Genomic DNA, 15,857 nt, shown 5'->3' with positions numbered 1-15,857 from the left:
TCTGCCCCGAGGTATGATGCACAACGTAAGGCGGTTGGATGTTGGACCGTTTTCACCGAGATCTCTCGGTTGAACCGGAGTGCGCTCAGGTTCGTTTGGCGGTCGGAAAAAGTGGCTGGATGGACTAGCCGTATAATGATCGAGAGTTTCTCGATAGAGGAAGAGTGCTCTCTACCTCTGGTTCTATATTCGGCGTTTGCTAGGAGCGGTTTAGGATTTCGAGTCGTCTCACTGGTGCGAGTGGAATCGGAAAAGGTGATTAGATTGCCGAGTATGCCCTTTTTATACCGGCTAATTACCCGCGCGTCGGCGCGCGGCGGATTTATCCCTTCCGAACGGGTTTCAGGGAAACGGTACGGTCGGGCCCGTTCGGAGGGATTCGGGTGTCGCGCCGAACGCGGGTTTTCGCCGGTCGGCGGTTCGGGGTGCCTCGGCAATCTTCGGTTTTTTCTGGCTCGGCAATTAACGGCCTAACACCGTTCGAGTTTTTTGAATTATTTAAAAATGTGGGCGCACCGCGCCCCTGCCTTTGCCCGGCGGGTGTTCTGCCGGGCGGCAGCTTCCGGCGGTCGCATGCCGGGAATAACGATGCGTTTTAGGGGGTGCACGGGGTGCATCGTTACACTTATAAAACGTTTTAATGATAGAAACTATTCTCGAAATAGACCTTTTCAACCTCATGTATAGTAACTTTTTAGTTATGATACCTAATAATAGATACCTAATAATAGATATATGTACAGATAAATATATAGTGATTGCTTCGGGGACTTTAGATGCATATTGATTATTTTGAGGACTTTAGATGTATATTGATTACTTTAAGGACTTTAGATGTATATTGATTACTTTAAGGTATTTTATATTCTGGTTATAAACTTATTCTATTTAATTGTAAGTATGATTTAAAAAAAAGACATTATTTACGATACAATTGATACATAAAAATGATACATCAATAAAATTACATATATAATTACATAAATAAAAAAATTTTCTTATACATAAAACAATTTCTAGTCACAGCATATTTTAACATTAATTTTTATTTCATTAATGTGAATGACCAATTGTTTTAACCAAAGAGGAGAAATGCTTTCTTCTTGAATCTGTAAAGAATTTGGATCACTTTTTCAAATAAATAAAATTTATTTAAACAAATTAAATCATTTGATGAAAGTAATAATGTTAAAATGTTGTTATCACTAGAAATTGTTTTATATATAAGATATAATTTTTTTTATTTATATAATTATTTTTTATCGCCAAGTGTATCATAAATAATATGTCTTTTTTTAATCATACTTACAATTAGAATAAGTTTATAATCAGAACATAAAATACCTCAAAGTAATCAATATATATCTAAAGTCCCCAAAGTAATCAATATACATCTATAGTCCCCAAAGTAATCACTATATACTTATCTTTACGTATATCTATTATTAGGTATCATACATTGAGTATAATTAAAATACACACATCAATAGCTAATCACGCATCGTATACAACTGTTATTTTAATTGAAAAAAAAGTCCTCAAAGTAATCGATTTGTGTATATATATATATATATATATGTAATAATTTTTAAGTCTTTTAATTTAAAATTATCTTTAGCCCCGGTCCAAGAACATTGGGAAGCAAGATTGTTGGAAAATAATTTTTGTAATGCTCTTTTTAGTGCATCTTTTGTTGTAACACCACCAATCATGACTAACATACTGACCTACAACAAAATTTTTTATGAATTATGTATATTTGTTCTTATTTATACAGTGAAAGATATCTGTTCGGGATCGCACCTTTGAATTGCGATTTTGTTTTGCCGGTACACACCCGAGTGGGTATTGCGAGCTTGACGTATATGTGATTTCACGAGGTGTGAGTGATAGGGTTGAGAAAGATACACTTTGCTTCTGTTGGTGTGTCACAGTAATGTTCACAAGCGAATTACTGTCCGTTTTATTGCACTATAACAGTATAAATTTACAATGATCAAGAACGTTCGCGGGACGCGAGACGCTCTTTTTAACAGTTTGAGCGCGTTGGACGTTATACAAGATTATGTAAGATCACACGATACAATTGTTCACTTGATATAAGCGATACAGCGCGTTATCAGCTGTTCGCGAGAGCGAGCGAGACCGCACTATTCATGATTGCACGCACGAGATTGAGAGAGACAGCGCTCTATCGGGCTGTCTGTGAGAGCGAGCGAGACGGCGTTCTATCGACCGTTCGCGAGATCGAGCGAGACCGCACTATTCACGAGTGCACGCACGACATTGAGAGAGACAGCGCTCTATCGGGCTGTCTGCGAGAGCGAGCGAGACGGCGCTCTATCGGCCGTTCGCGAGGTCGAGCGAGACCGCACTATTCACTGGTGCACGCACGAAATTGAGAGACAGCGCTCTATCGGGCTGGCTGTGAGAGCGAGCGAGACCGCACTTTCCACGGTTCGACACGAAACTGAGAGAGATAGCGCTCTATTGGGCCGTCTATGAGAGCGAGCGAGACCGCACTTTCCCCGGTTCGCGTGAGAGCGAGCGAGACGGCGTTATGTCACAAGCACACGACTGAGCGGAATGAGAAAGAGGCACCTCTCACTCAGAGTGGAGGCGCTCCGATGAATCCCGGCACTTGCTCTCCGAATTTTCTCGTGTGATACGGATTCGTTCAACTGAGTTCGAATTGATTATTCGCGATGCTTTATACAATGGCTAGTCGGTTTATGCACTCGCGACTTTAACGTCTCACTTACGATTTACTTACTAGATCTACTTTACTAGAAATTTCTCGAACTTTTCACTTCCGATTCGCTCTCGATTACTTGCACTTTCAAAGACTCTTTATGAATCCGTAATGACTCAGCATTGACTTCACAATTATTTCGCAATGACTCAGCAGTAACTCAGCGGGAGAGAGCCTTTCTCCCGATAATAAGGAATCGATTGCGCATCGGATGATCCTATTTCAACGTATCACGGTTTGTCACGTCAAATCGCGTGATGTTTCGAGTTTCTAATTGGCCAGGACCATGTATGTTTACGCGGTCACGCGGATCCTGGCTGATTTCGAAAAAACCGTACGGAATTAGATATTTGCGAGTTCAATTTAGCGCTCACGGATGGCGCCAGATGGGGAGTGATATTTTACTTCTAAATTCAAGGCGAATCCTGAACAATATCCGATATGTTTATCAGATATCTTTTAGATAATTTTACATGTAAATTAATATAAATTTTATATACAATATGTAATTAATTTATTGTATTTCTTTTGTAACAAGTATATGTGTATACACAGACAGACAGCAGATAGAGAGAGAATGTATGTGTTCACATGTGTGTCTATATGTGTATAGCGACCAGCTGATCGCAGCAGGCGCCCCGCGTAAGCGCCCGCGTCTGACGGTGAATCGCGTCACCCTTGCCTGCCTCTTCCCTGCCGAAAATGGTCGATTAAAACCGATTAAAACATAATCCGTTTTAATCGGTTCAATCCGCGCCCGGATTAAAAAGTAATCGATTTTAATTCCGAACAAATTACAATCGGTTTTAATATCGCTTTCGCGAATTATTTCCAATCCGAAATCATTACATTTTAATCCATATTGTTGTCAATCTAAATAAACACGAATAATCGGATTTAATGTATAATCCAAAATAATCCGCCTAGTATGCAATTTTAATTCGTTATAATAATAGCCAATTTTTAGTAATTGAGTTGATTGTAATCCGGTTTAATCCAAAATTCACCGATTTCAGGGATAATAACTAAATCGGTTTTAATGCAATAAAAATCAAATTTTTGTGTAAGCAACAGTAATTTATTTTAATTTGAAATTCTAAGATTTTTCGGATGAAAATAAAATCGGATTTAATGCAATTAAATCGAATTTTTGTCATAAATATTATATTCGACTGTGTGTATATAAATGAAAAAACAAAATTATATTTATTACAAAGTTTTATTTATCATTGAATTTCAAATATATTCGGAGGTTTGCATAAATATCTACAATATCCTACATCTATGTGAATAACTTTACTTTTGACATCGCTTATGGAAACTATTGAGCTGTGTACATAATCTTCTGATTCTATCCTATCCATGTACGACATATTAAACGGTTTGTTGGAACTAATTGTAATTTTTGATATTTGCATGTGACATTCATTATTTAATAGAATGATGTGTATTATTTGACCATATTCGCCTGAATGTAACTGAATCATTGTATCGTTCGTCCTTCTCGCTTTGTGATACTTCTGGCTGTGAAATACAACGCCTCTAATTATGCATTTTTTATATGCTTTATATATTTTATCATCGCATTTTACTTGATAGCATTTGCCAATGAAAGCGACATTGTTGTCATCATACGTGTCGGATTTTGATAAATGTTTATATTGAAATAAATTTGTGCAGTAGTCACGCACGGCAGATACATCACAGTAATCTACATTATCCGTTAGAAAGTGCAATATCTCCAAGGACTTTTTCGACATTTGCTGGTCAATTCCGTTTGGACCATTCATACATTATTTTAATTTATATATATTACTCTCAAAAGGAAATGTGGAAGACCACAAAGGACCCGTTTCTTTTACTGACTGCACTATATGCAATAAAGTGTGCACATTAAAAGTCATCTTTTGTCGTCCATAGTACACTTCAAAATAACCTGCAAACTTCAATAAATCGTATTCACACTGTTTCAGTTCATTTGCAGTTATTTCAGTTTTTAACAATACGTACAAACTATTTACAAGTAAGGAATAGTGCGTAAATGCATCCTGATTTAAAACGCCGTTAAAGCATGGCAAACTATAATACAATAGCCATGACTTTTCCGCTGATGCCTTCCACTTTGCGATCATGCAAAGATTCCGGAAGTCTATGAATATCTTGAGTCGGTTTTATTAAACTCAAGCGTTGGTTAATAGTATCTTGCTCGGCTTTATTCAATTTAAAATACGACTTAGAATCTGAAGCAGTCCACTGATTCCAAATGTATTTGCTTACACCACAGAAAATACCATGCATGTATTCATAAGCAAATGACCAAACCATGTCAATTTGTGGAATTTGAGATACTGAGATATCACCTCGTACGCCCATTTCACTGCTTTTTTTTAAATCACGTACAAGTTGAACATTCTTGTGATGACTATCAGCAGTCCGTAAAGGTGGATCATGTTCACGTATGGGATATCTTATTCCATGTATTTCTGCGACGTATTCTCCGGGGTGATAGCACCAACTACAGCCATATCTTCCATTAAATTGCACTCTATTTTGCATGATTGGACGGCAGACGGAATCAACGGAACACGCTAAGGGTCAAAATTTTACAAGAATTTTTTTATTATTATTTATATTAGGACCACAAACAGTAATACCGTTATTGTAAAGGTAAGAAACTTGATCATTAAATTTTAAAAAATACAAGTCCAGTAATTTACTGTTCGGTTCGTGAGTGCACATTAGTAGGCCGGCTAAAAGAACGTATTTAAATCTACTCTTAGGTGGTAAACAATTTAAAATTATTTGTAGTGGCCAAAATCCTCGTTTCCCACTTTTAGTTAAAGGGGCGCCATCAGTACTGTAATTGAATGTTATTATGAAATTAACAGCTTTCGAAATATTTCTATAAATTTCACTGTCGTAAATATCTGTTATAATATTTAAGTTATTGGCATGACTATTACTTTTTGATGAAATAAAATCGAATATCTCAGCTTTGATTGCTTCGTGAGAAAAAAGCATTTCTAACTGATATCTTACATCAATTGACATGAAGTAATTATTGGATCTCAATGAAATTACATGTTTTTTTTTACAAGAGTCACACGTTATTGATTGTTTTATCAACTTTTTTCTCGACGTCGAATACAGAATTTTGGTATGACACTTGTCGCAGAAATAGTGATAAACTACTTTGCTGTCTGGTGGATCGAATGCTTTAGCTAAAGTATATTTGGAAATATTAATTTTTTCGAATTTTAGCCCGGCCAATAATTTTATCATGTTTATAAGCGCAGATTTTGCAACGTCTGACAGCTTAAATCGGAGTGAAAATGCGACGACTATTATCATTATGTCTCGTATTGTCAAATTGGACTCTGGAAATAATACAGTATCGTCGAATGCGATATCGTCTTCTTCACTCGTTTGCTCCTCAATACATTTATCGTTGTCATCCACATCGCTTTCGGTAATATAACTATCTTCGTCATCTTTTTCTTTTCTCGTTTCACTTTCGTTGTCGTCACAGTCGTCCGTTATTCTATTATCCATACTTTCTTCGTTATTTATTTCATTTTCATCGTCGATGCAATCTATGTCACTACTGTTAAATTTATTACTGTTAATTGTGTCGTCATTATCTCCTTTATTTCTTGCTGTCTTTGTCGTACATGGGGAATACTGCATGGTAATGTCATTCGCATCAGATCTCTCGCTGCAATCCCCCAGTTGTTCGGCAATGTTATTGTAATCGTCTCTACAAGCAGCATTTCTGATGCCTTTATGGACTCCAGTATTATCTGTATAAGAATTATATAATTTAGAATTGTAATGTAGAGTAAACCCAGATATAAAAATTAAGCGATTGTTGTAAATAAAGTGTATTTCAGAAATGAAGAAAATATTGCGAAAGTATATATCATATGTCATATTTTCTTAACTTTTTGATATATTAGAAGTATGATATATATATATTGATATATAAGAACTGATGAATGAGACATTATTCCGGTGCAAAAATTATTTCCTAACAAACAACACGTGTTACGACTTACAATATTTGCAATCCTATAACATTATTACTAATATAATGTAACAATTATACTATTTATTTAAAAAATAAATGAAAAAAACATACATTCTTCTAGGGAAAAAAATATTTTGTGACAGAAATTTACGATTATTAGTAAATGAATTTGTTGCCAATCTGTTGGCATATTGTGCACATTTTGCTTACTGGGTCATAATAAATAAGCTATTATTGTACTGTTTTCATTTTCAAAGAAACCGTTTTACAAAAAAATAAAATCATATTAATGCACAATTCATAATATGTAGATTATGAATTTATATTATTTACTCACTTTCAATATTACAATGTTGAGCTATGGCAAGAGTTTTCCATATTGCTGATGTGCGTGGAGATACATTGTACTCGTATAATTTTTCGTAGTTCTTGTATAAACCCATTTTATAACGTCTTATTTTTTTACGATTTTCCATGTTGGGGTATCGTCGTTATACTATCTGATATACTTTCATCTAGTATTGTATATGCAGCGTGAAACATTATGTACAACTTATTTTTAACACATACTTGAAATAATTGTGCATCAGCAAATAGTAGAATTTATTTATTTTCTACATATAGTTCAATCATGAACAAAATTCAATCACGTGTTCCTGTTGCACCGCATCTGAATTTAGTTGAGAACGCCGCAACGACAAAAATGGAAAGAGCTCATCATAAGCGAAGAAAGGCGCAAATTGCAAAAACTGTATGTATTTCGAACAATAACACTCGTGCGACAATAATCCGATGTTACACTGTTATTATAGGCATTCGTAATAATATATTGTAAAGAATCACTAATCTTTATCCTGTGTAACCTTTATTCCTGGATTACGGTTATGTTAGGCAGTCTGCGTGTGTAGTGGCTACTTCGCTTTGATTATGGGCGCTTGAATTGCGACCGTTGCGACAAGCGACAACCGGTCGAGCATGTGCACGCAGGCTCGTGCCAGTCAAGACTGTCATTCACTTCTATCGCGTGACGGGGGATCAGGACTCGAGTCGATGCAGCGAAGCGGGAAGCATCGTGCTGCTCAAAACGTTCTGCGGCATGTGTGCAGAATAGATTTTGTCTGAAAACCGCTTAATCTCGTAATACCAGGTCGATCGTTACAATATTCACATTTCACTGTTTTCTTTGTAAGTTAAAATTTTTTTATAACAAAAGAACAAAATGTACGCGTATGTGAAACTCCTTGATGGTCCTAACAGAGGGAAAAAAATAATTGTGCGTACCTCTGAAATCCGAAATTTTTCAATAAACACACATAAAAACAATGTTAAGTATCACGTGGAGGTGAAGAAAAAAATGTGCTTAGGAATAATTATGTTATTAGAAGGTATGTAATGCACATTTTATTTCTTAACAAAATTATTTTGTTTAAAAATATGAAACTAATATATACCTCTTTATTTTAAATCAGACATGAAACGCGTAATTTATTATTTTGCAGACTCGAAAGATGATATCGAAAAGCGACTGGAAACTTTGAAAAGGTTGCCTGCTATTCCGGAACGTTTGATGATAACGGCATCGAGTAGCTCATCATCCTCAGATGAAATCATTAATTTATCACTTAACAGTATGACATCTTCGAAAAGTACACAAGAAAGTAATTCAGTAAGTTTATATTTTTCATGTTCAAATTGTATAATATACGTATAATATACAATATATTATATAAATAATAATCAGAATCGTTAATTTTATTTTATTTTATTTTATATTATATATCTTATATATTGACATTCATGTTTAAGGTTTTGGAAAAAGTATTATCAGTGAAACTGGAAAAGTTATCGAAACAGTCGCCTACAATAAAAGATGTCGATGAAAATGCTAATGAACAGGTATAACATAAAATGTTTGCAACAAATTTTATGTACATATATTCCAAAGTATTTTCATCAAAATACATAGTGTTACTTAATTATTTCTCTTATGTTTCTTATAAATAATTAAATATATATTATATATTATAGTTAGTATTATATATTATAGTTAGTTTTTTGTATTAGTAGGATCTTTGGGATAAATGAAATTATTTTACTTATTCTGTATCAATTTGTGCTTCGAACACTGAGCCCCGCTTATTCTTATTTATTATTAACTTCCAATTACGATCTTTTTGTAACATTTTTTGTAGTTTTTTTACAGAAACACGCTTTTAATTTTAGGAATTAATTTTACTTTACTTTTTTGTCTTGTTTTGGTTTCTTGTTTTTCCTCTTTTTCTTTTTTTTATTATTCTGTTTTTAAATCTAATTAATATATTGACTTACATCTGCTCTGTTTTCTAAAGCTTGATGACAACTTTTATATTAAAATCATACGAAATTGAATATAAAAAATGTAGAATATTTTGCTATCAATATTTTAACTGTGTAAATATATTGCAATTTCAATGGGAAACTTTGATTGAAGCAATCTCGGCTTGTAATTCCAATCAAGTATAACAAGGAGGCAGAGCAGATTGATATACGACGCAAAGCTGACAGAGCAAAGCTAAATGGTTGGGATTGCTGGGAATGTGAAAAAGTAATATCAATATATAATTACACAAAATATGTACACATAAAGGAAATATTTTCATTATAAAGAAGTATTAATTTTTCTAATTCTGTATGTAATCTTTTAGTATTACAAGAATTTATCACTGTCAAAAGACAAATTGCAGAAGCGAAAAAATAAATGCGCGCGGCATAAGTATGAGAGACCTAAAACACCAGATGGTATATTTATAATGTTATATTATAATTTCTCATGACTTTTATGATACATTATATAAAATACAGTTGTATATAATTGTATAAAATGTTATATAAAATATCTTTTTTTTCTTAAAAGGATTTTGGGATCCACTAATTCCTGAGACACAGTCGTCGGAATGTATAGAACCAGCATTAGAAGGGGGCTGCATTAATTCGGAGGTATTGTACAATATTTTTAAGTATATTACAAATAAATCATTAGAACTTAATAAATTTATTTATTTTTATAATTATTTATTTTTATAACTGCAATATATTTTTTGCATGTTCAGATAAATAATAATATTTGAAATGAACGCGAAGGCAAAAACGTAGTTTTAGATTGGTATTTAATTCTATGACAATAGAGGTAAATATTAAAAACTAAACTTATTTATTCTATGACGTTATTTTTTAGACGATTGAATTTGAAGAAACCGATCTATTACAAGCGAATGATTCGAAAAACGTTCCATTACAAGCGAATGATTCGAAAAACGATCCATTACAAGCGAATGATTCGAAAAACGATCCATTACAAGCGAATGATTCGAAAAACGATCCATTACAAGCGAATGATTCGAAAAACGATCCATTACAAGCGAATGATTCCAAAAACGACCCATTACAAGCAAATGATTCGAAAAATGATCCATTACAAATGAATGATTCGAAGGTACATATTTAATTAATAATTAATAATTTCTGCAATTTGACCACACGTTGTTCTGAAACCATTAATGTATTTAATTTTATTATTGTAATTAACAATTTATTTTTGCTACACGCATTGATCAATTGGAATTCATATCACTGTGTTTTTTTAGATTTCTAAATATGAAGAAAGCACCACTGATGTAGACAACCATATTTCAGAGGTATATAATAATTTTATCATGCATTGTTTTCTAAGTACTGTAATCAGTGTACCCCAAAAAGATCCTAAAAGTCGTTTTTAAACGTTTATACATTGTGACATTTTTGTGCGAAGATAACTAACGTTGTTCAAGATTTTAAAGCTGAAAAGTTATTTTTTATTGTAATTAATTTTCATAATAGCTTATAGTAAATGTTTAGTCGAAATATTGTAAATATTTCATTGAAATATTGATGAAAATTATTTTATCTCATATGTCTTTACATTGGATACATTTTCCTCTCTGCAATATACATAGTACTCTGCTATAGTAGTAGTACTCTATTATACATTTATAACTTAAATTTTTGTACTCATTTTTTGCAGTTAAAAAAAAGATCGTTGCTCAGTGCAAAAACCTCGAAATTACAATCAAGGATTGAAGAATTACAGGAACGCAATGACAAATTACGAAATGAACGTAAAGAAATAAAACAAAAGCTGGAGGAAGCAATGTCCGAGTTGAAAAATGTAAGAAAATTAAACGAACGACTGCAAATGGCGTTGATCGATAAAATTGACGAATGCGAAGGTAGGAAATTGTGTATACATTATCTTTCTTATCAGTTTATAAAAGTACCAGAAATTCTTGAAGTATAATAAATGCACTAATAAGTGATATTACATTCTGTATGGCTACCCAGATAACACAGAAAGGTCAAAAGATATCTTAAAGATGTAAAAGACAATAAGACATCTTTAAGTCATCTTTTTAGTTATCATAAAATAAAGTTAAAGGCTTCTTTAAATTAACAAATCAAAAATTAATATTGAAAGGCAGTTAAGAGCCAACGCAGTTGGCGTGGATAGAATAATTTCCAGAACAGCGACTTGATTTTAACGATCCATTCGCTTTATTCCAAACGTTTCGGACTCGATTCGAGCCTTCTTCAGTGATTCTAATACAAACCAAGAAAAATAAATAAATCAGATGAGAACAGAATAAAAACGCAGTATCAATAAAATACAATAGAAAGGAGAAAGCATAATCACAAGCATGCATGGTCTATAGAAGTGACGCGACTTCGTCAAGGCTGATCTATCCGAGAACGTACGATGCAAAAAGCCCTCTCAACGGTACAAAGCGCGAAGAGCGATGCACTGACAAAATAAATATAATCAAAACTAGTCACACATCTTAAAAAAGAGAGAAATTCATTAACTATCGTCAAAGATCACTCACTCACTCAGACAAGAGACGGACCAGCAGAAACGACACGAAATAATCGACACGCTAACAATCGAATGAGCGGATAATTCGAACGGTAACGGTGATAATGTAAAAATGTGGTCGGCAATAACAAACCATATATACAGAGGACAAAGACAGTCAGAACAGAAAACAACCCGTTAAATTTTCGGCATGTTTTCAACAATCGACAGGCATGAAGTATTTAATTTTAAAGTGTCGCTTTGGAGGTTCAATGCATTCTTTTGGCACTTAATATAAATCATTTCCGATATTAGTCTTTTTCCTAAAAACGCTTCCTCATCCAAAATCTCAACGTCCTCGAAATCAAAAGTGTGATTAAGCGCTCTATGTTCGGCAATGACGGACGTAAGGCTTCTTCTATGTTCTTTGACCCTCGTTCTTAGCAAACGGCCCGTTTGTCCTACGTAGGACGCGTCACAATCTGTGCAATTAATTTTGTACACGATATTACTGCGCGAATCCTTCCGTAAACGGTCCTTGCCGACTTTAATAAATTTGCGCAAATTGTTTATTCCGGTGTAAGAAAGCCTAACATCAAGGTCTCTCACACAGTATCGGAAACGTTCTGAAATGTTCTTCACATATGGAACATTAAAATATGTGATCTTACTTCCACCTCTCTCATCGTCAATCACACTCTCATCATCCCTCAAAGCGTTGTCACGTTTCTTCTTGAATCTATAAAAAAGGATATTAAACCGATCGACAATCGTGCGAAAGATAAGAGAGAGCGGATATCCATTGTTCAGAAGGATGTTAAGAACAATTTCGAGATTTTCTTTATGAAATTTAGGATGAGAAAGCCAAAAGACCTTATCTATTAAACCAATGATCGTGCCCTTTTTCTGGCAAAGGGGATGTCGCGACTCGAAGTGGAGGTACCTTCCCGAGAAAGTTGGTTTATGAAACCAGTTAAATTCAATATATCCATTCTCTAAAATAATTGTGATGTCAAGAAAATTCAACCGGTTGTCGACGCCCTCCTCAATAGTGAATTGCAACCTTGTGTGGAACGAGTTAAAAGTGTTCAAGATAATATTGAGCATTGAGCATTGAGCTGCAAGATTTGGAGGCAAGGGCGATCGCGGCTCTATCTATGCATCTTCCCTTTTATTTTAGATATGTTGACGACATCGTGTTGGCGGCCCCCTCCTCAATGCTCAATGCTATCTTGAACACTTTTAACTCGTTCCACACAAGGTTGCAATTCACTATTGAGGAGGGCGTCGACAACCGGTTGAATTTTCTTGACATCACAATTATTTTAGAGAATGGATATATTGAATTTAACTGGTTTCATAAACCAACTTTCTCGGGAAGGTACCTCCACTTCGAGTCGCGACATCCCCTTTGCCAGAAAAAGGGCACGATCATTGGTTTAATAGATAAGGTCTTTTGGCTTTCTCATCCTAAATTTCATAAAGAAAATCTCGAAATTGTTCTTAACATCCTTCTGAACAATGGATATCCGCTCTCTCTTATCTTTCGCACGATTGTCGATCGGTTCAATATCCTTTTTTATAGATTTAAGAAGAAACGTGACAACGCTTTGAGGGATGATGAGAGTGTGATTGACGATGAGAGAGGTGGAAGTAAGATCACATATTTTAATGTTCCATATGTGAAGAACATTTCAGAACGTTTCCGATACTGTGTGAGAGACCTTGATGTTAGGCTTTCTTACACCGGAATAAACAATTTGCGCAAATTTATTAAAGTCGGCAAGGACCGTTTACGGAAGGATTCGCGCAGTAATATCGTGTACAAAATTAATTGCACAGATTGTGACGCGTCCTACGTAGGACAAACGGGCCGTTTGCTAAGAACGAGGATCAAAGAACATAGAAGAAGCCTTACGTCCGTCATTGCCGAACATAGAGCGCTTAATCACACTTTTGATTTCGAGGACGTTGAGATTTTGGATGAGGAAGCGTTTTTAGGAAAAAGACTAATATCGGAAATGATTTATATTAAGCGCCAAAAGAATGCATTGAACCTCCAAAGCGACACTTTAAAATTAAATACTTCATGCCTGTCGATTGTTGAAAACATGCCGAAAATTTAACGGGTTGTTTTCTGTTCTGACTGTCTTTGTCCTCTGTATATATGGTTTGTTATTGCCGACCACATTTTTACATTATCACCGTTACCGTTCGAATTATCCGCTCATTCGATTGTTAGCGTGTCGATTATTTCGTGTCGTTTCTGCTGGTCCGTCTCTTGTCCGAGTGAGTGAGTGATCTTTGACGATAGTTAATGAATTTATCTCTTTTTTAAGATGTGTGACTAGTTTTGATTATATTTATTTTGTCAGTGCATCGCTCTTCGCGCTTTGTACCGTTGAGAGGGCTTCTTGCATCGTACGTTCTCGGATAGATCAGCCTTGACGAAGTCGCGTCACTTCTATAGACCATGCATGCTTGTGATTATGCTTTCTCCTTTCTATTGTATTTTATTGATACTGCGTTTTTATTCTGTTCTCATCTGATTTATTTATTTTTCTTGGTTTGTATTAGAATCACTAAAGAAGGCTCGAATCGAGTCCGACACGTTTGGAATAAAGCGAATGGATCGTTAAAATCAAGTCGCTGTTCTGGAAATTATTCTATCCACGCCCTACAACTGCGTTGGCTCTTAACTGCCTTTCAATATTAATTTTTGATTTTTAGTTATCTTTTAGACATGTGTGTTGTCTGAGCAGTCTTGTACTTTTTTTTTTAATCGTTATGATTATAGATAAAAATAACCAAAATATTTTAATTTTTACAGCAACGCTGAAAACCATATTGACTGCCAATATCAACATGCAGTATGAAAATAATTTTCCACCAATTTTGACAAGACAGTCTAATGGGATGGTAATGAGTACAGGCTTTTCCATGTATTATTTATAAAAATTGTTCGTCGTGGTAATAAAAATAAATGTATGCACTACAGATCCACATTGGGCGAAACGAGTGGATTAGTGAAATCCACTATAACAGAGTGTGCAACTCGTCGAAAACTCCTCGTCAATTTGCAAGTAACATTATTTTCCCTGTTTTCGACGATGAATTGCTCATGACTAACACTATTACAGGATACACTAGTGCACGACACGGTGAAAAAAGACTATGCAATAAACTGAACGAAAAGAAATTGGGGGCTTGTGAAGGTAAAACGTGTTTAATTGTTCATATAATATCAATATAAATATATAAGAATGTAACGTTTATTACTAATAATTTCTAAATAAAATCAATGGAATATTTTAGTAATCGGTAATCGTTTTATAATTAATCGTTTGAGAATACTATGTTATTTTAATGTTTTGTTTTTTAAGAACATAGTATTGAGTTAAAGTATTTTTGTCATTTTTATTTTTGTTCATACAGATGTATACAAGCATTGGATAAATAACACGTATAAAAAGCAATTTGCTGACGCTCCTCACAAAGACAATACTAATGAGAGAATTATCGAAATTTTATTATTACGTGGGAAAAAAAACTTGCTGATTTAAAGAAAGGTTCGCGTGAAAAAGTCATTGACGAAAATGCGAAAAAGCGAAAATGACAAAACAGCGATAAAAACAAAAGCAAGAAAAGTAAAAGCAGCGAAGAGACTGACGAACGAAGCGAGGAAGACGTAAATGTTGAGGATGACGAAGATAGTCGTCTTTACGATTACTCGCCCGAAATTCATTCATCGTAATGGTCAGAAAAGTTTGTTCTTTTAAATATCAGTTGTGTTTCGAATTTCTTTTGCAAGTTTTCAACAGTATGAAAGTATTTTAAATTAAAAAAAAGAAAAATATATAGAAATAATATTGTATAAGAATAGTACTGTAAAACAAAAATTGTTTCTTTTGTTAAAATGTTTTTGTTTATGTTTAAACAATTTTGTGTTTTTGAAGATTTTATTTCCAATTTTAATACAAATTGTTTGTATTACTTAAAGTTTTATACCATACAGTTATGATGTGTTATTCATTTATCATAAGTTTACGTTTTGTTATAATATGAGTTTATTATAAGGTTTTAAAACTAATGTGTTAAAGGAAATTCAACCAAGCAGTATCGTAAAATATATGACAGTATTCTTGTAGAATGTGATAATTAAAATAAAATTTTCATGAAATATAAGCAAGACATTTGACACTGTTTTAATTGTC

General features: G+C 34.0%; 1 protein-coding gene and 2 long non-coding RNA genes across 3 annotated transcripts; 2 read left to right on the top strand and 1 right to left on the bottom strand.

Annotated features, from left to right (window-relative positions):
- Positions 1–5,603: 5,603 nt before the first annotated feature.
- LOC112638612 (protein PFC0760c-like) lies at positions 5,604–7,288 on the bottom strand. Its single transcript, XM_025410653.1, has 3 exons — positions 7,117–7,288; positions 6,143–6,552; positions 5,604–5,609 (listed from the first exon to the last, which is right to left on the bottom strand). Exons 1-3 carry the CDS (start codon positions 7,253–7,255, stop codon positions 5,604–5,606), a joined length of 555 nt encoding a protein of 184 aa, XP_025266438.1. The 5' UTR covers positions 7,256–7,288.
- Positions 7,289–8,591: 1,303 nt separating this feature from the next.
- On the top strand, positions 8,592–9,710 carry LOC112638616. Its single transcript, XR_003123106.1, has 3 exons — positions 8,592–8,675; positions 9,464–9,557; positions 9,673–9,710. It is a non-coding gene; the product is annotated as an uncharacterized LOC112638616 (long non-coding RNA).
- A 1,299-nt stretch (positions 9,711–11,009) lies between these two features.
- LOC112638615 lies at positions 11,010–14,763 on the top strand. Its single transcript, XR_003123105.1, has 3 exons — positions 11,010–11,023; positions 14,474–14,562; positions 14,642–14,763. It is a non-coding gene; the product is annotated as an uncharacterized LOC112638615 (long non-coding RNA).
- The last annotated feature ends 1,094 nt before the right edge of the window (positions 14,764–15,857 follow it).

The sequence above is a fragment of the Camponotus floridanus genome, unplaced genomic scaffold, assembly GCF_003227725.1.
Source record: "Camponotus floridanus strain SB8 unplaced genomic scaffold, Cflo_v7.5 scaffold337, whole genome shotgun sequence".
NCBI lineage: Eukaryota > Metazoa > Arthropoda > Insecta > Hymenoptera > Formicidae > Camponotus > Camponotus floridanus.
Note: the sequence above shows the minus strand (reverse complement) of the source record. Positions and strands in the feature narration are given on the sequence as shown.

Coding starts and splice junctions, on each gene's coding strand:
- LOC112638612 (XM_025410653.1), bottom strand. CDS start 7,255: ATGGAAAATCGTAAAAAAATAAGACGTTATAAAATGGGTTTATACAAG. Junction 6,553..7,116: donor TCAACATTGTAATATTGAAA/GTGAGTAAATAA, acceptor ATTCTTATACAG/ATAATACTGGAGTCCATAAA.